Source organism: Falco punctatus (assembly GCF_963210335.1).
Source record: "Falco punctatus genome assembly, contig: scaffold_40, whole genome shotgun sequence".
NCBI classification, from domain to species: domain Eukaryota; kingdom Metazoa; phylum Chordata; class Aves; order Falconiformes; family Falconidae; genus Falco; species Falco punctatus.
The window spans coordinates 1,050,114-1,075,496 of NW_027660300.1; the positions used below are offsets into that span (position 1 = coordinate 1,050,114).

At 50.2% G+C, this 25,383-nt stretch overlaps 1 protein-coding gene and 2 long non-coding RNA genes across 3 annotated transcripts in view; all 3 read left to right on the forward strand.

Annotated features, from left to right (window-relative positions):
* Nucleotides 1-25,383, forward strand: part of LOC308057221 — a 199,044-nt gene that overhangs the window by 115,948 nt on the left and 57,713 nt on the right. The gene's annotated exons all lie outside the window — the stretch shown is intronic.
* LOC308057219 overlaps nucleotides 1-25,383 on the forward strand; it is a 57,709-nt gene that overhangs the window by 17,674 nt on the left and 14,652 nt on the right. Inside the window, exon 2 of the long non-coding RNA XR_013925184.1 lies at nucleotides 16,246-16,507. This is a non-coding gene — a long non-coding RNA (uncharacterized lncRNA). The remainder of the gene's footprint in view (nucleotides 1-16,245; nucleotides 16,508-25,383) is intronic.
* LOC308057239 (olfactory receptor 14C36-like) lies at nucleotides 20,868-21,838 on the forward strand (the record flags this gene model as incomplete). Its single annotated transcript, XM_080411359.1, has 1 exon — nucleotides 20,868-21,838. The coding sequence occupies exon 1, from the start codon at nucleotides 20,897-20,899 to the stop codon at nucleotides 21,836-21,838; it is 942 nt and encodes a 313-aa protein (XP_080267485.1). The 5' UTR covers nucleotides 20,868-20,896.

Consider the following 25,383-nt stretch of genomic DNA (forward strand, 5'->3'; position numbering starts at 1 on the left):
CTGCAGGAGTGAGGAAAAACTGGAGAGGCTGTGGAGGATGCCTGCCTGGATGGAGCCTGTGGAGACAGACTGAAGGTCCTCAATGTCTTGAGACAGGCAAAGTGGAGCCTCAGGGCACCACAGGAATAGCATGCACCTGCTTGAAGGGGGGTGTCACAGATAAGGGAGTGATTCCTGATAGTGACAGGAAGAGAAAACCTCCGCAAAGTGCTGCTTGGAAAGGTAAGATTGGATGTGAAGAGAAAGAAATGTCCCTCGGAGGGTTGCCCTCTGATGCCAGAGTTCACCCAGAGGGTGCCTGGATTGTCCCATGGCTTTGAGCTTCAAGGAACAAGCAGGGATGAGGGAAGAAACTTCAGAAAAGGCAGAGAAATGCGGCTGTGAGGGCTGGGTAGGAAAGCAAGGAAGAGTCCAACCGCCAGAGTGGAAAGAGGTGCCACATGGACAGTGTAGGGCAACTTGCAGTGGAGATGGCCCAGGGCTGCAGCAAGGCCGAATGGCCCCACAGGGGGCTGAGGCCTCTGTCCCCCTGGCAATGGCAGCTGCCCATGCCACCAAGGCCTGTGACAGGAAACTGGATTTGGAGGGTCTTCTCTTCTGCCCTCCAAGAGCCTGGGGGTCAGGGCTTGGCCTTTCTGCTTCATACAAAAATCCAAATGTGTTTTGCAGCATTACAGCCACCGACACAGTACCTTTGCCTACCTGCAGGTCTGGCCTCTAATTAGCTCCTCTAACGAGTCCATGGGGACGCTTTGTCAGCGATGGCCCTCAGCGGGACCCATCAATGTTTGAAGGTATTTTCAGTGTTGCTTCTGACTTACATTCCTTGAGTGGTTGGTTCAGCCTGCTCTCAGTAGCTCAGGTTCATGGCAGGAGCCCCCAATGCCCTAACGAGGTATTTGCCTTTTTGTCATTTCCTTCAAGTCTTGAAGAGCTGTGCAGCTAATTGAATCTGTTCCATTCACGTAGATAAGAGAGAGGATTTCAAAGTGCATTTGAAAGGAATTATTTTTCATTTCATAGGTTATATTTTGCTCCTGATTAGGTTAGAGAGGAGGTTCTAGCAGCAATCTCCAAGCGATAATGATGCAGAGGATCTCTTCAGGATATCTGGACTGGTAGGAATCGCAGTCCCTTGAGGTCTGACACAGGATGGACAACCTTGCTCTGAATGTCCCCAAGACCACCCTTTTTCTCATTGTCCCCTGGGACTCACATCCCTTCTCCTTACATCAGACTTCTCCCCTCAATTCTGCAGGTGGGTGCTGCAGCTCCTTTGCACCATCCCCACCTGTTTGCCTTAGAGGACTGGCTGCACACAGGTGCAGAAGAATTATTCAGATCTGCAAGCAATGTCAAGAAGGATCAAGTGTCATAAATAGGCCAACAGCCTCCACAAGCAGATGCCCGTTCCAAGCTGTCTCTGATGAGGTGCCTTTCTGCAAGGGACACTCTCATGAGAAATCTTTTAGGCTGTTAGATCCAGAAAGATAGATCTAAACACAAGGGAAGAGCTGGGTAAGGAGACAGTTTGGCTGCAGGAAGACACGCAAGTTTTTCCTTCCTGAAGCTGAAAACAGCAGTACAGGTGAGAGGTACCTAAAAGACCAAAGACTAAAGGGAGGAGAAAAGTGGTGAATAACTGAAAGAGCCTTTGCTGAGACAATCTGCTGAAAAGATGACTTCAGAAGGCGTCACTGTCTCCTGCCCAGGTGCAAATATGTTAAAGATGAGAGAAAATAAGGGCGTGGTATAACCGTAATAATAATGGTGAAGTCCTGGTATAAAATCAATATTTCCTTGAAGTATCGCTTTTGAAAGCTCCTTGAATTGGCAGAGGTCACTTGTGAGAAAGGACAAGTCAGTGTTGCAACTGTCTTGGAAGGAGTCCATAACTGCAGCTCGGGGAACCACAGGCTGCGCAAACCCCCATGTTGAGGGGTGTGCCACCAGTTAGAGTCCCCTTGGGTGAAAGTTCTTGCACCGGAGCGAGTATTGTCCAGGTGGATTTTCCAAGGGTAAATCCTGCCTCGCCAACCTGACAGCCTGCAGTTGTGCGTGAGGAGCTCCACAGTGGATGTCATTTCCCTCGGCTTCAGCAAAACTGTTGTCATGGTTTTAATCAGCGTTCTTCTGCCCATGTGAGGCCATGACACTCTGGGTGCGAACAGAAAGAGATGGGTAAAACACCAGCTGGATGGTCATGCTGGGAGAGCAGTGGGGAAGGGCTCACACCCCACCTGGAGGCCACTGGGACATACTGGGGCAGTGTGGGCTGAAGACGGTCCCAATTGGAAAGTCAGCCAAGTAATGACAATCGCACCAATGTGGCTACATGTCGTCCTACTTTATGTAGCAACTTTTTCATATTTATACTTCTAATACACTGTTCACGCGGCAGCTGCCTGACAGTCATTGGTTGTCGGTTACGTATTCATGTTACCTGTTGATTGGTTGTCATGCCGCAAGCGCCTAATAAGGATGTGCTAACCTAGCGGTTTTCATATCTTGCTTGGCATCCGGCCTTCTTCTTGTACAATGCTCATTTTTCTTCATTCTGCCTATTCAAGGACAGTACAAGATCTTCAAAGTAACTTTGTAATCTGCAGGCCAGGGTTGTCCAACTCCTGCAAGGGTACAGTATGCCCTCGTTCTGCCAAGAATTCCCCTACACATCCCCCTTTTTCTTATTGGACAACCTAGGCTCTATCAACAATTGATTCCAAATCTTTCTTCATACAGGAGAAAATACAACAAAAGATAACAAGCACAGCAAAGATAACAACAAAAATTTCATCCCTTCCATCAATGACGTTTTCTACCAGCCAGTGATTCCCCATCCCTTAATTAAGCCACTCGTCACAAGTATTTTCAGTAACGCTGTGTTTCTTCATATTATCTTGCAGTTGGGAAATTTTTTCTGAATGGACTCAGAATGATCAGCAAGATTCATAGAGCACATTCCCTCAAAATCCTCACAGCCGTGTCCTTGTGCTAATAACAGAAAACCAATGGCAGCTCGATTTTGTCTTAAAGCATGTCGTATACTGTCGACATCAGTGGTGCGTCATCTAATACTCTGGAGGTAATGTTAATTTGTTCTCTCTCCAACAAGCCAACTGTCTCAACTGAGTGAGAGCCTTGGCAGAAGCAACTTGTGGTGTAAAGAGTGATGCTAAAATGACAGATGGACGTTCCCACAACTCAACATCATCTGTACGTTCAGGTCCCAATTGGTATACACTATGTCTGATGCGTTTAAACTTGTTACTTATGTTAAGCATTTGATGGATACTAGGGGTAAATAATGTTAGTTTGCCAAAGTAGCATGGTCCTCCCTGTGCCCTTGCAGGTACGGCGGGCCAGGCACCATCTCCACAAACGAGGAATACTCCCCGAGGCAACATCTTTGCTTTTTCATTTGTCTCACCAGACCATGAAACAGGCCAAGTCCAACCGTTACAGTAACCGGTGATGTTAGAATGCCAGGGGGACCCAGGGGCAATCCAAGTATTGTAATTTCTTGGTTTGTGGATCCTAAAATTACCTGAGTCCATGTCTTGCTTGTAAAACCCCCAAAACAAACAGTAGTTTCCCGGCATAGATCCTAAGATGTCAAGCTCCTGAGGTTCCATGCCGGTAACATTCAGGCCCTGTGCAATTTGGAACGCTTGAGCCCCCGAGGGGTTCCTTGGAATACCAAGTGATTTGCACCAATCGGCTTGCACAGATCCACTGTTGATGGTGCAAAAGTCATTTGCTGCTTGGTCGAGGTAGTCGGAGTATATTTTACCTGTTGTCCAGTGCCCAAACTCCTTCATATGGTTTAAAGGGACCCCAATCAAACAGGTACGAAATGGGCCAGATGGGGTAGCTAACGATAAGCAAAATGAATCTTGCCCTGTCTTGTTGGCCCAGGTAACCCACATGTTCATTTGTGGTTGGACAGGAACCCATGCTGTTCCTTGTGAGGGCATGAAGATGATTCCTATCAGCCCTACAAGCAGATCAAACAATTTCATTATCTCGCAATCTTCTTCCCAACTGACAAAACAAGCACCACAAGCCAAGAGTTTGTCTTTTCTTTGTAGCTAAAACAACAGGTACGTTTTTTGTCAAGGCCCACCAAGAGAGAGCTTCTATTCTGCTGTCAATACTTTCTGGCATCCATATTGCTGGAAAATGTTGATTTGGCTTAAGGTTCAAAAGTTCCCTACAAGTATTTTCAAAAGTAATATTAGCAAAGCTCTTTTGACAATCTAAGGACAAAGCATCATCTTTCCGCAAGCGGCTACAACCTATAACAAAAATCTGTCTACAGTTACCACAACTTAATATTATTGCTGCTTGTCCCCTATAGTTTCCACAAACAGCATTCTTCGTATTACAAATTTTTGCCAAAACAGCATTACAAGCTCGTGACCCAAAAGATTGTCTTCTCGCTGCTGTCAACAGCACGTCTTCTATGGTAGGGTGGGATTGGCCCAAGTTCTGCACAGAGTTTGTTAAAGACTGGTTGGAGATAAAGCTGTCACATATATTTTCTCCGTTCCTCTGGAGCTGACATGCAGGGCAGACAAATCTGCTAGGGACCCATAGAGGTCCTTTATCTGTGGAAACACAAAAATATCCTCTACCGATGAACAACACTGGACTGGGTCCTTCCCAGTTGCCTGTAGTCATGTTCTTAGAATGAACCTGTAACCCAGGAATGGCCTGTGTTTGACTTCCCTGAATAGCCTGAGGATGTGTAACAGCGGGGGCCCTTCTCTTCCTTCTGTCAGGGACAAATAATTCAATGTCAACAGCACCTTGTTTAATCGCTTGGTTACATCAGTCTTTTCCGGCGTCTTTCATGTCACTTAGCTGTTGTCCATGCGGCATCACACTCCATTTGATTGGTCCCGGAGTGGCGCCCACACGCTGCTCCCCCCTTGTGCAGGCATCCTGCTTTCTCTCATCTTTCTGTCCAAGTCTCTTACCTCTCTGCGAATGCAGTTTCTTTGTCTCCCTTGGCCTTGCACATGTCCTTCACAACACCTGCAGCTTGTTAGAGCTGCGGCCTGTTATTACAACCAAGTTATTTGGCCTGGATTGCTCATAATTTGCCAGTGTTCTTCCAGGCACTGCACATTTTTGAGTCTGTTTTGACTTGCATCACCACAATTGGTGACACCAACGTGCTGCTGATGTGACCCAGTAAGGGGTATCCTAAGGAGACCCTGAGACTGTGCTGACATGACCCCGGTAAGTGGAGTCAGGAGCAGATCCTGAGATTGTGACCAGTGGGTTGCTGGGGAGATGGAGCCTGGTGAAGCGGAATAGCGCAGCGGGGCGGCTGCAAGATCCCGGGAGACCGTGACACCAGAAAGGTGAGCCACCAGGGACAGCATGGGGACTCATTTAAGGAAGATACCATGGTGCTGTCAGTGTGGAAGTTAGTGTTACAGTGTAGGACAAGGCCTCAAGGACAAGAGTCCAAGTACTGATAGCCTGATGAATAGAGACTTGCTAGAACTTGTAGGGCACAAGCCCTGGGAACAAAGGAACAACCTAACTGCAGACCCCTGAGCCGTTACAGCTGAGGAGGCAACCAGACGGACAGAGAAACAAGTACCCAGATAAGGGAACAGATAGCGCCGATATGTAACTTTGTTAATCAAGAAAGCCGCCTAGAAAGAAACCCCCCAGGTTTGGAATAGAAATTGTTGCTATGTCAAAGTAAACTAATCAGTTCCTATTGTTCTACCGGTGTGCCTTAAATACCAGCCAATCAGTGTTTTTTACGCTTAAGATTTAACCAATCAGCGTGTAATATGTAGAAGGTAGAAACATATATAACTGTAAGAAAATAAACCGACAACTTGCTTGCATCAAGCCGCGTCCCGTCTCTTCATTCGCCGCAAATTGGTGACCCTGACGTGATCCGGTGAAGGATCTGATGTGGAGGGGCTCTCGAATCGCCTAACTGAGCGACATGCAGCGAATCCCACAGAACTGTGAATGATCTGCTGAAAGGAAGCGGGAGCTGGCCGGCCATAAATCCCTCCAGAGTTGAGAGGTGAGCTGTGGGAAATCCCTAATGGGGAATCAGGTTTCACCCCCAGAAAGAAGCGTCTATGAGCTTATGAAAGGTCTCCTTAACAAACATAAGAAAAGTATTTCTGGGCATGACCTTAAAGCAATGCTTCAGTGGGTGCAAGTAAATATGCCTGCAGTGACCGCAACTACAATTCTCACGCGGGAACTTTGGGACGATACAGGGGTGAAATTGTGGGATTCTGCGACAAAGGGCAATACTGAGTCCCACCGTCTGCTCTCTTTGTGGAGAGTTATTTTTGAGACTCTGAAAGCACAAAAAGAAAAGGCAGAGGAAGGAGAGGCGGAGGAGTCGCAAGCCCCTATAGACCTGTCCTTATCAGCCTCTCAATCACAGTGCTCTAAATCCCTGGGTGTCAATGCAGTGGAGTCTCCGCCAGAAGACGACCCCTTTGACCCGGGACCGGTAGACCCTGAACAAGAACCTGATTTATACCCTCCTGATCTGCGTGATGTGTGGGCAAAAATAAAGAAACAAGCCTTAAAGGAGGGGGATTTGGAAATGGCTAAAACTATAGTTGCTCCGGTCTTGTATTCTCAGGGTCGGGCAGGCGGAGCACGATGGGAGGCTCTTTCTTTTTCGGTTGTTAAAGAACTGCGCCGCACGGTTACGGAACATGGTATTTCTTCTCCCTATTTTATAAGTCTGTTATCTTCTGTGTTTGATACTTATGTCATGACTCCTCATGATTTGAAATCTTGAGCACAATTGCTACTAACCTCGACTCAGTACACGTTATGGGAGTCGCACTGGAGAGGGGGACTGCAAGCACTCCTGCTCACGTTAATCATAATGATGCTGCATCAGCTGCACTGGCAATAGAGCATCTTACGGGCACCGGTGCACATGCTGATCCAGTAGCGCAGGCTCAACACTGCCCCCGTGCGGCTCTCGAGGCAATTAGAGAAGAGGCGAAAAAGGCTTTTTTCCAGGTTCCTGACTTACAAAAGCCACAAAAAGCTTTTACTAACATCATTCAGGAGTCTCGAGAACCTTATATGCAGTTGATTGATAGACTAAAACAGGCTTTGGAACGTCAAGTAGATAATGCGGAAGCTCGGGATATATTGATAACAAAACTAGCTGTTGAAAATGCTCATGTTGATTGTAAAAGGCTATTGAAGTCTCTTCCCAACCCGAACCCCACTCTGGTGGAAATGGTGGAAGCATGTAACCGAATCGGTACGGCTGACCACAGGTTTGAAGCTATGGCTGCTGCTTTTGCAGCGATGCGTGGTGTTGGGGAATTGCTATGGTTGTGGTAAGCCTGGTCATTACAAGAGAAATTGTCTTGCTCAGGCTGCAAGGAATAGACCACAACCTCCTGGTCCTGGAGTTTGTCCGAAATGTCGGAAAGGGCGTCATTATGCTAATCAATGTCGATCTAAGTATGACTTCCAGGGACAACCGATACAGGGAAACCGACCGCGGAGCGCGGGGCAGCGACGCGCGCAGACACAAGTGCCACAGCTGACATTTCAACAACCTCGGAGAGAAGCACCGACACCTCAAGTCCCTGTCCAGCAACCTCAGGCAGCACCAGATTGGACCTGGCAACCTCACACACAGTAACACTGCTCAATTCCTCGCTTCATTTATTATCAACAAATGTCAAAGGACCATTACCCCCCGATACACAAGCTCTGTTAATTGGTAGATCTTCCACAACATTGTCTGGTCTTTGTTTTACCAGGTGTTATTGACTCTGACAGTGTGGACGAAATCAAAATCATGGCATGGACTCCATTTCCACCTTGTACGATACCTCAGGGCAGTCGAATAGCGCAATTGATCCTGATTCCGGCAAGGGTAAGCTCTCTTATCACTGATCATCCTCCTCAGAGGAGAGGAGGTTTTGGATCCACAGGGTTACCTCACATTTTGTGGGTACAATCCATTTCTCCACAGTGGCCTATGTATCAGTGTACCCTTATTTACAATGACCAACAAATAGCACTAAATGGGATCATTGACACTGGAGCTGATGTCACAGTAATTTCTCAAGCCAAATGGCCTCCGCAATGGCCACTGACTAATGTCTCTCAGACACTGGCTGGGATAGGGGGCACCGGTAACAGTCGTCAGAGTTTGGAACTAATTCGAATTCAAGGACCAGAGGGACATGCGGCTTCTGTTAAACCTTTTGTGCTACCTGTCCCTATGGTTTTGTGGGGACGTGATGTATTGTCACCATGGGGAATGTCTATCCAAACACATTTTTAGACAGGGCCATTGAAGTGCTCGACACCCTAAAAATAACCTGGAAAACTGATGCTCCTATTTGGGTGGATCAATGGCCCCTTCCTTTGGAAAAATTTCACGCACTTCAAAACTTAGTCTCAGAACAACTGTCCAAAGGACACATTGTACCTTCTACTAGCCCATGGAATTCACCAGGTTTTGTTATTAAAAAACAAACTGGCAAGTGGCGCTTGCTCCATGATCTCAGAAAAATTAATGATGCTATGGAAGATATGGGAGCCCTCCAACCCAGGCTCCCATCCCCGACTATGATCCCTCGACATTGGCATGCAACTGTCATAGATCTTAAAGATTGTTTTTTCAGTATCCCGTTGCACCCAGATGATGCCCCAAAATTTGCCTTTTCAATTCCAAGCATCAACATGCAAGCTCCGTTGCAGAGATATCAGTGGGTTGGACTGCCACAAGGTATGAAAAATAGCCCTACAATGTGTCAATGGTATGTTGCGAAAAGACTCAGTCCTGTCCAAAATGCTATGCCTACTGTGTTATTGTATCATTATATGGATGACCTTTTAGTGGCAGCACAACATCACAAAGTCATGGAGAAAGCTGTAGCCCTTGTCACAGATGCCATGGATTCGGCAGGTCTCTCTATAGCACCAGAAAAGGTCCAGAAGTTTCCCCCTTGGAAATATCTGGGCTGGCAAATAAGAGCACAAACTATTGTTCCTCAGCCATTGCAGATCAATACCAATGTAAAAAACCTGCATGATGCACAGAAATTACTGGGAACAATAAATTGGGTTCGACCACTATTGGGAATTTCTAATACAGACTTGGGTCCTCTGTTTGAACTACTAAAAGGAGACACCAATCTTTGTTCTCCACGTAATCTTAACTCTGAAGCAGATACATCTTTACAAAAGGTTGCCTCAGCTATCGCTTCTCGACAGGCCCACCGATGGGCCCCTGAACTACCTTTTTACTTGATTATTTTAAACCCTGCTGGACAGCCTCATGCCCTGATATTTCAATGGGACCTTCAGAACTCAGACCCCTTGTTAATTATTGAATGGATCTTTTTACCTAACCAGTCTACAAAAACTATTTTGACACAACAGGAAATGTTTGCCTCTCTGATTGTTAAAGCTAGATCACGCCTGTCAACCTTATCAGGGAAGGATTTTGTCTGCATTTGTCTACCAATTATAACAGTATACTTACAATGGCTTTATCAGCAGTCAGACACCTTTGTTATGGCACTTGCCGACTATACGGGTCAAATAACTTCCCATCCACCTTCACACAAACTGTTTAACATTGACTTTCGTCTGATGTTAAAACCCAAAAGAAGCAAACAACCTTTACAGGCACTTACTGACTTACAGATGGATCAGGCAAATCACATAAATTTGTCCTGCTATGGTGGGATGATCAACGGAGATGATGGGACTCGGACATAGAGACAGTCTCCGGTTCACCTCAAATAGTAGAACTGAATGCAGTTGTTCACGTTTTCCGAAAATGGAACGTACCGCTCAACCTTGTTACTGAGTCAGCTTATGATGCAGGTATTGTTACACGAGCCGAAGCTTCTGTGCTGCGGAATGTTTCACATTCACAACTTTTTACCCTGTTACAGGAACTTATTTTCCTTTTGGACTCTCCATCTGTGCCTTATTTTGTTATGCATATTAGATCTCACACCTCACTACCTGGTTTTCTTGCAGAAGGCAATCGACGAGCTGATCTATTGACGTTACCAGTTCAAGTGCTGCCAGACCGCATTGCACAAGCTAAACTGAGTCACTTTTTTTTCCATCAAAATGCTGGAGCTCTTAAACGACAGTTTGACCTTCCTTCTCAACAAGCGTCAAATATTCTTGCTGTCTGTCCTGATTGTCAAAAACATTCTTTCCCATCAATTGCTGCAGGAGTTAACCCTAGAGGATTACAAAGCCTACAATTATGGCAAACAGATGGCACACATGATTCTGAATTTGGTAACCTTAAATATATCCACTCTTCCATTGGTACATTTTCAGGTGCCTTGTTTGCCTCTTGTTCACACAGGAGAAAAGGCACGAGATGTTCGTAGACATTTAATGCGTGCTTTTGCTACTTTGGGTATTCTCTCAAAGATAAAGACAGATAATGGTCCAGCTTATGTTTCAACAACTATAAAAAACCTTTTTGGCCCTATGGGGTATAACTCACATTCCTGGCATTCCTCATTCCCCCACCGGTCAATCTCTCATTGAACGGTCTCATCAGCCTCTAAAACGTCTATTACCACAACAAAAAGGGGGAAAGGGAATGGGAACGGCTATTCCGGAGGAACGGTTACAGAAAGCATTGTATGTTTTCAGTTTTTTAAATTGTTCTTTAATAGATAACAACCCACCGATAGTTCGACATTTTACTGCAAATACCTCCTTCGAGGCACGGGTTAAAGCCCCGATATTGGTTCAAGATCCAGAAACAGGTAAAATTATGGGACCATATCCTCTTGTTACATACGGAAAAGGTTATGCTTGTGTCTCCACAGAAAAAGGACCCAGATGGATCCCAGCAAAGAATGTACGACCTTTCCGAGAACCTTTACCGCAGACAACTGATACCAACACCGACCCTACAGAATGAAATAAAAACTGCGTGATGATTTCTGTTTTGTATTAATGTCAGGTAACCAAATTCAGGACGTAGCATCTAGATTTCGCTTTTTACAGTGCTTGGAACGGACAATATTGCCCTGGATCAAACCACTTAACGAAGGTAATACGTTTGGACCAGACCAGATCCCCAACGCACTGACGGCACCACTAGCAGATATTATCTTCCATTGCATCAACTTTCAATGACACTCTCATGAACCAGATTGGACAGTGCCTCGATTTCTACAGTTATGTTGCTATGAACATGGACCATCTTGTCGACCGTGTATCAAGATTCATTGTGAACTCTGTGATCACGATCGCTGGCGAGTTGTAAGACTAAGGGACAAATGGGGTCATTGGATGTGTTCTGAGTATAATAATCAAATATTAAGGTTTAATCATATACAGTAGGCCGAACGTTTTATGGGAAAACCTCTTTTGGAATTAGAGGGAGTTATAGGGTTAGGTTCTGAGATTTTGCCAAACTTAGTTTTTGCTAGAAGTATGGGCTATCGCACGGTTGTTGTTTCAATATATTGTATTAGCAAGCAGAATTTGTATTATTAACAAGAACATTATTGTAGGATTAGAGTGTGGACAATCAATTGCAGTGCCTCGGTCGTGGACAGTACGACCAGAAGAATGGCTGGTTGCAAAACGACAATGGAAAAAGAAAAAGAGAAACAAGCATTGTCAGTAATATGGATAATGATGTTCATACCTGGACCTTGGCCTATTGAAGGTAGCTCTTATCCCCCTTTTCTACCAAAGGTAAACGTTTGGGTCACGTTGGCGAACTTGACTGGACAGGATACTCTGTGTCTTGCTATGGCCACTCTGGATCAGCCTTTTTCCACATGTCTTGTGGGCTTACCATTAGATGAATGGCCTATACCTAAAAACCTTCAAAGTCTTTTTCCACCCAAAAACGTATCAAAACATGTGACAGACAATTGGGATGTATGGATACCCCATCTCCCACTGGCTACTCTGGAACCGCAGGGAATTGAACTCCTTGGTTCAGTAAAAATGGATTTTTGCATAAAATTTAACTACACGGGAAAGAATCGATCTAGGGCATGGGACGTTTCCCCTATTCATCCTGTTTTTAGAAATGCAAGTATCTGGTGTAATTACACTGCTAACAACTTGTCTAAATCCAGCAATGCTCCGCTCTCACTACCTGCTGGAGTATTTTTTATTTGTGGTGATCGAGCATGGCCTGTCATTCCTTCTCATAATAAAAGAAGGTCCGTGTAGCTTAGGGTGACTTTCCGTCCCGACTCCTAACACATCTATGATTTTACAACATCGCTACTCTCGAAGGACAAAGCGTGGCGTTCATGCATTTGCATCCGATTGTGATGATAACATGCAATTTTGGTCCTTTGGCCAACGCTTCATTGCATCTCTTCTGTTGCCTGGAGCTGCTGCAGGAAAGGCTCTTATGACATTAGATAAGCTTGGCTGTTGGCTTGCCAAACAAACTAATGCCACAAGCAGTGCATCGTCTGGTCTTTTATTAGCTGTTGATATTGTTCGCCATGCGACATTACAAAATAGAGCTGCAATAGATTTTTTGCTTCTGGCACAAGGTCATGGTTGTGAAGAGTTTGAAGGGATGTGTTGCATGAACCTTTCAGATCATTCGGAATCAATTCATGCTAGCATCCAAAGATTGAAGGATGGAGTTTCTCATCTTCAACGAAGTGATACTTGGGACTGGTTAGATAAACTGTTCAGTGGTTGGGGCATTTCAGGATGGTTAAGTAGTTTAGTGAAGATGATTATATATGCTTTAGATGCTTTTTTGTTTGTTTTATTACTTATACCTTGTCTTTTACAATGCTTACAAATATTAATAACTCGTTCAATTTCAGGGGTTCTTTTTGTGCAAGAGGAAGGGGGAGATGTAGGACAAGGCCTCAAGGACAAGAGTCCAAGTACTGATAGCCTGATGAATAGAGACTTGCTAGAACTTGTAGGGCACAAGCCCTGGGAACAAAGGAACAAGCTAACTGCAGACCCCTGAGCCGTTACAGCTGAGGAGGCAACCAGACGGACAGAGAAACAAGTACCCAGGTAAGGGAACGGATAGCGCCGATATGTAACTTTGTTAATCAAGAAAGCCGCGTAGAAAGAAACCCCCCAGGTTTGGAATAGAAATTGTTGCTCTTTCAAGGTAAACTAATCAGTTCCTATTGTTCTAACGGTGTGCCTTAAATATCAGCCAATCAGTTTTTTTTACGCTTAAGATTTAACCAATCAGTGTGTAATATGTAGAAGGTAGAAACGTATATAATTGTAAGAAAATCACTAATAAATGGACAACTTGCTTGCATCATAGCTGCATCCCATCTCTTCATTCGCCGCAAACAGTGGGGCTGGGGAGGTGAGGAGTGAGGCTGTCCACGCAGTGTTTAGCTCCAGGGACTGCTTTTCCCACCTCTGCACAACTCCTCAGGAGGCATGCTGCATCAGTTGCAATTGGAAAAGTCTTCTATCACTTCTCCATGGTGGTCATTACCTGCCTTCCTCTTTAACTATACTTCTGAAACTTATTAAGTGTTCAAGCCTTGAAGACCAGATGTCCCTGATGGAAGAGACAGGGCTCAAAAGGGCTTTCTGTCTCGTCATGAGCCCAGGGTGTCTGTGGTGCTGTGGACTTCAGGTGTTCAGAGGAGACTGAAGAAACCTCTCAAGAACACCAAGTCAGGAGCAAAGCCCACAGCCCCTGGAAGCGTTAATGGGCCCCGCTGAGGGCCATGGCTGAGAAAGCCTCCCCATGGCCTTGTTAGAGCCCATCCTTGGAGGCTGTGAGGGCAGGAAGGCAAAGGCGCTGTGCAGGCAGCTCTGCTGCTGAGCAAAGCCTTGGCTTGCTTGATGAAGCAGAAAGGCCAAGCCGTGACCTGCAGCCTGTGGGGAGGTCGGTGCTGTCCCTCACACAGGGCTCAGGGCTCTTCCTGGGGACCATGGAAGGTGGGCATCCAATGCCCAGTGAAGGACAGCAAGGGCACAGCAACGTCCAGCTTCCCCATGGGGCTGCAAGGAGGCAACGATGCCCCCGTGCCGTGAGGACATCATGTCTTGTCATGGCCCTCAGAGGCAGAGACAGCTGCCACAGCCAAGGGGACACAGACCTGGGTTCTACTGGTGCCTTCCAGCCTTGCCAGTGCCCTCTGCCATCCCCACCATAGGCTGTCCTGCATGGTTGGAGCCCTGCCCCTGTTTCCCTGCAGGCTGTAGGCACCATCTCGCTGCCCTGCCTTGCTCTCACCCCAACATTGCCATACCTTCGCTGAGGTACCTCCACTCTCACCGGCTGTTCCTTGAAACACAAACCATGGGCTGATGCAGACTCCCTCTGGCTGAGCCCTTGCACCGCAGCAGGACCCTTGCAGTGACAGTTCTTCCTCCCGATAGCCACTCTCCATTTGCAACATGACACTTTGTGAAATCTTTTCCTCTCTCCTCTTTTTTCCCACTACGCAGGAAAACTTTACCACCTCAGGAACTACCCTCCAAACCTAACTCAATAGCTATTTTTGGTGGTCTTTCCCCTCAAAAAAGTGAAGTCACCTCCACATGGTCTTCTAAACCACATGGCTGCTGCTGGCCTTTCAGCTTCTCCCAGAGACGTGACCAAGCCACATGCCTGCTGCTGTCCTGTCATGTCCACAGGCAAAATGGACATGACAGCCTGTACCCCAGCCCTTTTCCTGGAGAGGTCCTGTGCTGTAGCTTGGCAGAAGGACTTTCCCAGCCATGTTCCTGTTGCTGGCCTATCGCCTCCAGAGACAGGACTGACCTCACAGGCCCCTTCACAGCCAGGCACGTCCTCCTGCATGAGTTCCTGAGAATCTGATGTCCTCCTCATAACACACCCCTCCGTCACCCTCATTCTAACCCATGACCTGGCCACAGAAAAGCAGCCTTGTCTCATTCAGATTTCTCAAATGCATTTCCCACAAGCCATTTGTGTGGAGAAATATTCTTCACATGAACTTCCGTAGTTGTGTTGACATTTTTTATATATGCTCTTATAGCTGTATGGTTTTTTTTTTCCAGGTTGGACTGACCTCTGGAGATCATTGTATCCAGCCCGCCAACTGAAGCAGGGTGAGCTGGACCAGCTTGCTCAGCAACGTGTCTCGGTTCGCTTGCAATAAATCACAGAAGCATAAGAGCAGAGAATCATTTAGGTTGCAAAAGACCTTAAAGGCCATCAAATTCAACCATTACCTCAGGGCAGCCAATTCCATCACTGAATCATGTCCCGAAGCACTATGTCCATGTATTTCTGAAACATCTCCAGGGCTGGTGATTCCCCCAGCTCCCTGGGCAGCCTGTTCCAATGCTTGACCATCCTTGCAGTGAAGATGTTTTTCCTCGTACGCAATCTAAACCTCTCCTGGTATAACTAGAGGCTATTTCCTCTTGTTCTGTCACTTGTTTTGTGGCAGAAGAGACCTACCCGCACTCATCTACAACCTCCTTTCAGGTAACTCTAGAGAGCAGTAAGATCCCTCCTGAGTCTCCTCTTCTCCAGGGTAAAACCTCTTTTCCAAAGAAAACCGTCTTGTCAGACACCCTTCAACAGACCAGGCCTCCAATCCCTTCACCACCTTTGTTGCCCTTCTTGGACATGATCCTCGGCGTTTCTCTTGCAGTGAGGGGCCCAAAACGGAAACACTGTGTTCAAGGTGTGGCTTCACCAGTGCCGAGTGCAGGGGGTCCATCACTGCCCTGGTCCTGCTGGCCACACTGTTTCTCATACCAGACAGGATGCTATTGGCCTTCTTGGCCTCCCCGGCACACTGACGGCTCATGCTCAACCATCTGTCAACCCTCACCCTCAGGGTGCTTCCCCAGCAGGCAGCCTTCCAGCCACTCTGGCCCAAGCCTGTAGCGTTGTGTGGGGCTGTTGTGACCCAAGTACAGAACTGGCACTTCTCCTGGTTGAACCTCATACAACTGGACTCATCCAAATGATCCAACCTGTGCAGATGCCTCCGCAGAGCTTTACTACCCTCATGGAGATCAGCACTGCCACCCAACTTGATGTTGTATGCAAACTCACTGTGGGTGCACTCAATCCCCTTGTCTGGGTCACTGGCGAAGTTCTGAAACAGGACTGGCCCCAGCACTGAGCCCTGGGGAACGCCACTCCTCATGGGCCATCGTCACCTGGATGTCACTGCATTTACTACCCCTCTTGGGGCTTGGCTGTCCAGAAGCTCTAACCCAGCACGGAGAACACCACTGGAAGTCATGAGCAGCCAGTTTCTCCAGGAGAATGCAGTGGGAGATGGAGCCAAAAGGCTTTCCTAAGGTCTAGGTAGACAGCATGCACAGCCTTTCCCTCATCCACTGGGCAGGTCACCTTGTCCCAGCAGGAGATCAGGTTCATCAGGCAAGACCTGCCTTTCATAAACCCATGCAGGCTGGTCCTGACCTCCTGGTTTTCCTGCGGCTCCTGTGCGATGGCGCTCAGGATGATCAGCTCCACAACCTTCCCTGGCACTAAGATCAGGTTGACAGGCCTGTAGTTATCCCGATCCTCCCTCCTACCCTTCCTGTAGGTGGGCACCACTTGACTAACATTCAGCCGTCTTGGGCCTCCCCAGTTAGCCAGCACTGTTGAAAGTCATCGCTGTGCTGAGGCAATAGAGAAACAGACCAATGATTTTCAAAGTGTCCCTGCATCACGGGATGTCCATGGTCAAGGACACAATCAAAAGCACCTTGTCCTTTCTGGGTATGAGGTTCACCGGAACCACATGTCCTCTGGGGCTGCAGAGGCATCACTGGCAGCAATGCCTTCTCCTGCAGCACTGCACAGTCCAGCCCTGCATGTCTCTGGTCCCAGGGACAGCATGGATTGCTCTCCTTAGGGACATCTCATTTCACCTTCACAGTGACCTCTGCCCACCACCCCAGCATGCGCTGCAGCAAAATATTTTGCTGGCGTGGGACCTTGGACACTTGGTACCCATTGTTATTTTTGTTGTTACATGTCTGCGCTTGGCCCAGGTGACACAGGTGTGGTTAAGGGTAACTCTGCTCTGAAATAACCTAAATCAGGGTGAGGAAGGGGAAAAGTCTTATTTAAGCATCGTGAGGAAGCCTTAGGATCAATAACCTCACATCTTCTTGGGGAATTTAGAGATCCTGTGTGTTTACATGGCAGGGGTTTGGGAGTGGTTTGGAGGTGTTTGTAGGGCTGGCAGAGGTGAGAAGAGACCAAGAGCTGACTCCATGGCCATAACAGCCACTTTCATTTGACTCCAAAAGGGACCAGCCCCTGCCCAAACCTGAGCCAACAGGCAATTCTAGTGGCACCTCTGTGATCCCCTATGGCAGAAAGGACCAAACACAACGGGAGAGGAGTGAGAATTATGTGAGAGAACAACCCTATAGACATCAAGGTGAGTGAAGAAGGAGGGGAGCAGCGAGACAGAGGCTTGGTGGGATCCTGCAAGCCAGGGGTCAAGTAACCACCCGCCGACAGTCACAGGGCAGCACAGTGACAATGCTCCTTTAGGTGTCTGCAGGTTCTTTGCATCGGCATTCTAGCACAGCTGCCAGATGGGCCAGCAGCTGTGATGCTCCCCTGGATCTGAAACCCTGCATCATTCGTGTCCACCTTGGTTCTAGGAGCAAAGAAACGGTGGAGTCTCATCTCCCAGGGGGAGTGAGGCAGGAGAGCAGCAGAGTGCAGGCCCCAGGTCACACACTGGCAGGCTGTGGCCTGTGCAGAAGGAGGGAACGCTCCTTTGGGTGCCCTGGAAGTGCCCCACAAGCATAAACTCCATTTTCAATGTTGGACCTGTTGGAGGCTGCTGTCCTTGCCGAGCAACTGTGCTGAGCTCTGCCACCTGCCCTGGCACTTGGTTCCCTCAGTGTCACAGCTCTGTCTGCAACAGGACGGGCTCCAGCTGCCTCTGCGTGGGCCCCTGGCTGAGGGCACTGCTGCACATCTGGGCTGAAGCCCCCCAGCTGTGGCACCAGCCCAGCTCTGCCTGGCCATAAGGCAACCTGGTACCAAGTGTCCCCGAGCCCGTGGGTGCAAAGGCTTTGCTTCAGAGCAGAGACGTGGCCTGGGCAAAGGAGAGCTGAGTCTTGAGCCCTCGGACTGTGCAATGAAGTGCTGCAATGGGCTCTGCAGGGCTTACTGAAGCACTGAGGACATCCTCCCTGCCCTGCCTGCAGAACCACCAGACACACACGTACACACACGCTCCTTTAGGAGTGCTTGGATCCTTTGCTGCAGTCTTCCTTCTGTGCTGGCTACTGAAGGGTTAACAAAAGGTGACTCATGCAGAAATCTTTCCTAGTAAGGGAATTGCCAGTGCTGGAAATAAGTGTGTCCCCAGGTGAGGCAAGGCCCATGAGGGATTGCCTCATGCTGCTGCCCAGCAGGTTCCCCTGCAGCCCCAGGGACAGCTGGAGGGAGCCCAGAGGGGCAGAGGAGGGAGGCAGGGAGAGCTCAAAAGCAGCCCTTGGTGGGAGGCTGCTGAGAGCTCCCTGCTGGAGAAATCTGCAGAGCCCTTGAGCCGGTAAGTGTGTGGCTGCAGGGCAATGCCTCTGCAGTTGCTAGCCAGGTCTGCAGCAGCTGGGCCCCCCCCAGCCTGTGGGACCGTGTGGGAGCCTTTTGCTGTGGAGGAGGCCAGTGTGCTGCAGAGCAGGGCTTCCCTGCTGCAGCGTGGGAGGGCCAGGGCATGTGGGCTGCCTTGTGCCAGGGCCGGCTGCAGGGCTGTGAAGGTGGCTGTGCAGGCAGGGGTGCCCAGGGCTGTCCTTGCCAGCAGGGTCCCTGCAGCCGCGGGGGCTGTGTGCTGGGGCAGGGGCTCTGCCGCCTGCCAGGGGCAGCTCTCAGCCTGCCGGGGGGCTCCCCACAGCTCTGGGGGCGTATGGACTGAGCCCCGAGAGGGAAGGATCTCTCTGCTGTTGAGAGTGTGCTGCATGGCTGAGCGCTGCTTACAAGGATAGGTTACCCTCAGAATGTGTCTGGATGAGACTTCTCGTATCGAAGGTCAGCGCAGGGATTGCTATGATAAATCCAGGGCTCTCCTCAATCTGTGTTTTCAGCTTTCTGTTGTTGGGGGCAGGAGAGGGAAGGCAGAAAAGTTAATGGAGATCTCGAGTTTGAAGATGTCCCTGAGACTGCCAGCTGTAACTCTGGGTGATGAGGAGGTCTGCCAGGAGCCTCCTGAAGTGCCCTCAGCCACTCCTCCGCCTATGAACAGCAGCAGCAGCACCTTTGCTGGAGCCATCAGGGTCGTTCTGAGCTGCCCTTTTCCCCCTGCGGACAGGACCCTGCGCCCAGCCAGTGCCCTGCAGAGAGGCACGTTTGTGCGGGGCCAGTGCACAGAGGCAGAGATGTGGTCTGTGAGCGCTGACAGGGAAAGACCTGGCACAGGGAGATACCTCCCACAAGGAAAATCTCCTGACATCCAGGATATTGCAAGGACTGATAGGAAACTTCAGACAGAATTGTTGTTGAAAGCAGAATCAGAAAGCTCTCTCTGACCATGTGCAGTGCAGACCCCTTTCTCTGAGGCATCCCCCTGGCTGCTCTCCCCCCAGCAAAGCCTCTGCCCTCAGGGCTGGGGGTCCCGAGGTGTGAGCCCCCCCCTCTGCAGCCAGAGCTCCAGCAGAGCCGCGGTGCAGCTCTGCAGCCACGTGCCCCGGTCCCTCTGCAGAGCACAGGGGCTGAGAGCAGCTGCCCGGCAGTGTTGGTGTGTGGGAGGTGGCGAGCAGAGCTGGGCAAGGGCAGCGCTGCCCTCAGTGCCCGACACGCTCGCCCTGGACTCTCTTACCTAGACCGTCAGTGCAATTTTACTTCTTTCTCTGCCTTTTGGTGTTAGTTTTATTCTCTAGCTCTTGCTGTCAGGCTCTCTGGGGATGAGTGTTTCAGCTGCAGAGTCACACTCTGACCTTGGGGGTCCTCTCCTGCAGGTGTGTCCATGGGAACAGGTGTCCCAGCTTTCCGCTCAGCTGTGGGGCTGTGGGCAATGCCCTGTGTGGGGCTGGTTCTCCCTGAACCTGATGCTCTTGTTAGGGCACTTGGCTACCTCCTTGAAGTTCCCTTCCAAGCAGTGCGTTGCCCTCCAGAATGGAAACCTGTCCCCTCGCACCCATTAGTGATCTGAAAGCCCCACGTAGAGGCGTAGAGTTTCTGTGATGGAGAAAACGCTGTTGGGGTGGGTGAAATGAGCTGTGTATCCTTTGCTGTGGGTGGGATGCTGACTTCTGATGAAAGTCTACAACCTTTACTGGTCTGTGGTGGGTCAGTCTGTTCTCAGCAGTGCCTTGTGGTATTTCAGGGTAACATGGGAGTGTGGCCACCATTCATCTCAGGAAGGTGCAAGCCCACAGACACCGGGAACCAGCAGGACAGACCACCTCCCCTCACTGTGCACTCACCCACAGGCAATCCTCTTGCCTCACAGACCTCACTCTGTTCCACCTGAGGGCAGCAAAAATGCTCTGCTTTTCTGACATGCGAGAATACTCAACAGGAGAGATGGGGGGAGCTGTGAAAAAAACTAAAACTCCCTTAAAATGCCTTCACCCTTCCCGTTCCTTAGCACTGGCGCTGCAGACGCTGACCAGCCCTTCTGCATTGGCACTGGTTTCACAGGACAAAGTTAAACACCAGGACTGGTCCCTGCCCCCACCCACTGCTGCAGAGTGGGGCTGGCTGGTCAAGAGCCCGTGGGCAGATGCCCTGCTCTTCATCGCCCACACGGCCAGCACCAAGCAGGGCTGCAGCCACACAGCTGCAGGAAGGTCTCCGAGAAAAGAGAGGGATGTCTGTGTGTGACGGGGGGGTGGTCTGTGGGAAATGGCTTTGATTTTGCTTGCAGAAGTCTCCCCTAAATTATCACTGTTATTTTCTCCTGTGACAGGATCATATGCCCAGAGGCAGCAGATGTCCAACAGCAGCTCCATCACCCAGTTCCTCCTCCTGGCATTGGCAGACACGCGGGAGCTGCAGCTCTTGCACTTCTGGCTCTCCCTGGGCATCTACCTGGCTGCCCTCATGGCCAACGGACTCATCATCACCACCGTAGTGTGCGACCAGCACCTGCACACCCCCATGTACTTCTTCCTCCTCAACCTCTCCCTCCTCGACCTGGGCTCCATCTCCACCACTCTCCCCAAAGCCATGGCCAACTCCCTCTGGGACACCAGGGACATCTCCTACTCAGGATGTGCTGCACAGCTCTTCCTGATTGTCTTTTTCCTTTCAGCAGAGTATTTTCTCCTCACCGTCATGGCCTATGACCGCTTGGTGGCCATCTGCCAGCCCCTGCACTACGGGACCCTGCTGGGCAGCAGAGCTTGTGTCCACATGGCAGCAGCTGCCTGGGCCAGTGGGTTTCTCTGTGCTGCGCTGCACACGGCCAATACACTGTCACTGCCGCTCTGCCAAGGCAATGCCCTGGGACAGGTCTTCTGTGAAATCCCACAGATCCTCAAGCTCTCCTGCTCACACACCTACCTCAGGGAAGTGGGGCTACTTGTCATTAGTTCCTGTTTAGCCTGTGGATGTTTTGTTTTCATTGTGCTGTCCTACGTGCAGATCTTCAGGGCTGTGCTGAGGATCCCCTCTGAGCAGGGACGGCACAAAGCCTTTTCCACGTGCCTCCCTCACCTGGCCGTGGTCTCCCTCTTTCTCAGCACTGCCATGTTTGCCTACCTGAAGCCCCCCTCCATCTCCTCCCCATTGCTGGACCTGGTGGTGGCAGTTCTGTACTCGGTGGTGCCTCCAGCAGTGAACCCCGTCATCTACAGCATGAGGAACCAGGAGCTCAAGGGTGCAATGTGCAAACTGATAACTGTATCTTCTTCTGAAGGAATAAAATTTTGAATAACATTTATAATGTAATTTATCAAAGACCCAGAGTGTCTTCTGAATTTGTTCTAGTTTCTTAGGGTATTTCATTTCTGATAAATTTGTCGTCCCCATTCTAATTCCCTCTGTGATTTTCTTTTCTGAAGGTGCCCTGCTCTCTCCTCATCTAACAAATCCAAAGGGCCATTAAACCACTATGTTTTTCCTGGGATTCTTCCTTCCAAGGTCTTTCTGGAGCTGCAGGGACAGTTCCTGTATCCACAGACGGAGGGGAAAAAATTCCTGGCATGGCAGCAGTACCAGGGAACACCAGCCCTTGGCTCTCCAGTGCTGTCCTCCTTCCACTTCCACACTCTCCTTCTGACCCCCTGCCTTGGTGTAAGGCCTGAGTGCTCTGGCAGCTTGGTCACCGCCGTGCTGCGTGGCAGTCCTGTGAGCGCAGGCAGGGGCAGGCAACGGGCACTCTGTGACGGTGCTGGCCTCCATCAAATGCTATGGATTTGTGGAGACCACCTGAATGCAGCACTGCAACGTGCTCCCTTGAACCGAGGTCCCCGTGCCCATTGCTCATGACGAGGGCCATCTCCGCGAGGTGCCGAGCAGGGCGCGACACCCCCGGGCTGAGGTGCTGCCAGCCTCTGGCAGGGGCAGCAGGAGGCCAGGCAGTCACTGTGCCCGCTGCAGTGCTCTGCCTCCGCACGTGCCAGGGACGGGCTCGTGCCTCTGAGCACCCCTGTGTGCGTGAGGCTGGGGTTCAACCACGCCAGCAGTGCATGAGGCCAGCTGAGGTGGGGACACCTCCCAGGGCACCGCCGTTCCTGTGTGTGACTGCAGGAACAAAGGCCACTGTCCCAGGAGGATTCATCTCACCCGCCGTGGGCAGGCTCATTGCAAGTGCCTCTGTCTGGTCACGGCACCCTTTCTGGATGGTGCCCTCAAATGTGTCCGAGCAATCAGGGAGGTTCTGGGGTCCTGGCAAAAGGCAGACATCCAGCCTTTGTTCAGGAAAAGCAAGAAGGACAATTGGGAGAAATACAGGCTGGTCATCCTCACCGTAGTGTCTGGGGAAATGATGGTGGAAATACTCCTGCAGCCAGTTCCAGGTAGTTGTGGGACATCAAAGGGACTGCTGCACCCCTACGTATTGAGGCAAGAAGGGGATGGTTTGTGCCTGCACCTTTGCAAGGGATTTGACTTTTTCTCCTGCACTTTCTGTAGAGGCAGATGGGTGACTTCTGGAGTGAAGAAATGGAGGACACTGTGGGTGGGAAGTTGGCTGGCGGCTTGTGGCTATGTCTCAAGCTAGCTCAACGGCGTCAGGGAGCGAAACCCGACCTTGGGAGAGAGACACAGTTATGCTTGTTGGAAGGAAGCCATGGGAGCAAGAGGAGAACCTTGAAGATAGGGAGTGGTCTGCAGAGCTTGTGGCCTTGTAGATCAAGGGAGTTTCTGAGCTGCTGTGTCTGTAATAAAAAAAGAGCCCAGAGTGGAAAATTGCTGAGCACAGTTACAGGCTGACACGTCAGCCCCCTGCAAAGGTATAAAAGGCTTGCTTGATTTTAATAAAGTGTCTCCGAGGTGTCTTCAAGTGTCTTCGTGCCTTCAATCCGCTCCTAGAGTCGGTGCATCATACGCCACAGGGCCTCAAGACCAAATGTCACCAATGGTCAAGTCCTCCTGGTGGCCACTGACTAGTGACATCTTCCAGTGCAAGCAGTTGGGCCAACTGTGTTGAATGTCTTGATTGTCTCCCAGTACAAGCTGACAAAGTGGCTTTTCAGACCCTTCTGTGGATGATGCCAAAGTGGGCAGAGCCCTTGAGAGATGCCATCCAGTTCACCCTGCCTTGAGCAGGACAGCTGGACAAGGGCCTTTACAGGGGCCTCTCCCAACCTGAGATATTCTAGGACTCATTGACTCACTTCCCTGGAGAGCTCAGTTGGGATGGGATAGCAGGGGGAAGAAGGGAAAACAGAGGCGCAGAAGCAGAGACAAAACAGTGTCCAGTAGAAACAGAGCAGTTCCCCTGAGGACTGTTCTTCCACCCAAACGGTGGGTACGAAATCCATGAGATAAATTGGCTGAGAGAAGCTTCCCTTTATCTGCTGGGGTGCTGGGCCACGGGGAGGGTGACGGCTGAGGACGGTATCTCGTGGTCAGTTGTGTCTCAGGGACTCACATTCCAGCAGGAAGCCAATGGCTGTGACGGGGGCAGTGAGGCCAGTTCTGCCTGCGGAGGGGACAGCCCAACAGCAGCAATGTGCCTGGGAAAGGGGCGGTGAGGTCACCTCTGCCTGAAACAGCGCGTAGGGCAGCCCCTGACTCATGGCTGGGACACGTGCTGTTAAGCTCCATCTGCCAGTGTCTCGGGAGGGCCAGCAGAAGGGCCCTGGGTGGCACAGGGGCTGTGAGATCCCCTCTGCCTAAGGACCTGGGCTCACTCCACCGAGGGGCTTCTTTCTTGCTTGTCACGTCGCTGCTGCCTGAGAACATGGCAGCACAGCAGCAGGCACACCGCTTGCTCGTGTCTATGCGAGAAGCTGAAAGGCTCGCAGCCTTGGAAGAGCGCGGTGAGGCTGTGGCATGGTCAGGGGAAAGGCCTCCAGGAGGGTGACGGGTCGGGATGCCCGCCTGAAGGGTGGTTTCCCAGGTGGTGGAGCTTTCCTTGGAGGTAGGGAAGAGCAGGAGGGAGAAGCACTGCCAGCCAGTGCAGCTGGGAAAGTGGAGACTGGAGGTCAGGAGGAGGAATAGTCACTCAAGGGCTTGTGCTGTGGTGGGAGACGTCGTCCAGAAGGAGTGTGGGATCAGTGCATGTGTGTGTGTTTGCAGGAACAGCGTGTGAGGGTGGGCAGACATCGGTGCATGTGTGGCAAGGGCAGGGTGAGAGCAAGGTGGGGAAGCCAGATGGGTGCCTGCAGCCTGCCGGGGAAAAGCATCAGCCGTGGGACAGCGTAGGACAGCGTGAGATGGAAGGCAAAGGGCACGGGCAAGGCTGGAAGTCACCAAAAGAACCCAAGGGTTGTCCCCTTGCATATGGCCATTGTCTCTGCCACCAAGGCCTATGAGAAGGCGAGTTGTCCTCTGGCCCTGGGGCCTCATGGCCTCCTTGTGACCACTTGCACTGAATTCTTCTCCCTTGAGTGATACTGCCCAGTGAAAGTTCCCAGCATTGGCCACAGCCTGCCACCCTGAGGCCCGGCACCTGCACTCCGCTGCTCTCCTGCCTCACTGCCCCTGGGAGATGAGACTCCATCATTCCTTTGCTTCTGGAGCCAAGGTGGACAGGGCTGACACAGGGTTTCAGATCCAGCTGAGCATCACAGCTGTTGGCCCATCTGGCAGCAATGCTAAAATGCTGATGTAAAGAACCTACAGACACCTAAAGGAACATTGTCACTGTGCTGACCTGTGAACGTCGGGGTCAGTGGGTTGACCATTGGCTTCCATGAGCCCAGCAAGCCTCTCCCTCACTGCCCCCTCTCCTTCTTCACTCACTTGGTGTTTGTAGGGCTGTTCCTGTGCCTTGTTTCTCACGCCTTTCTCTTACAAATGCTGCACAC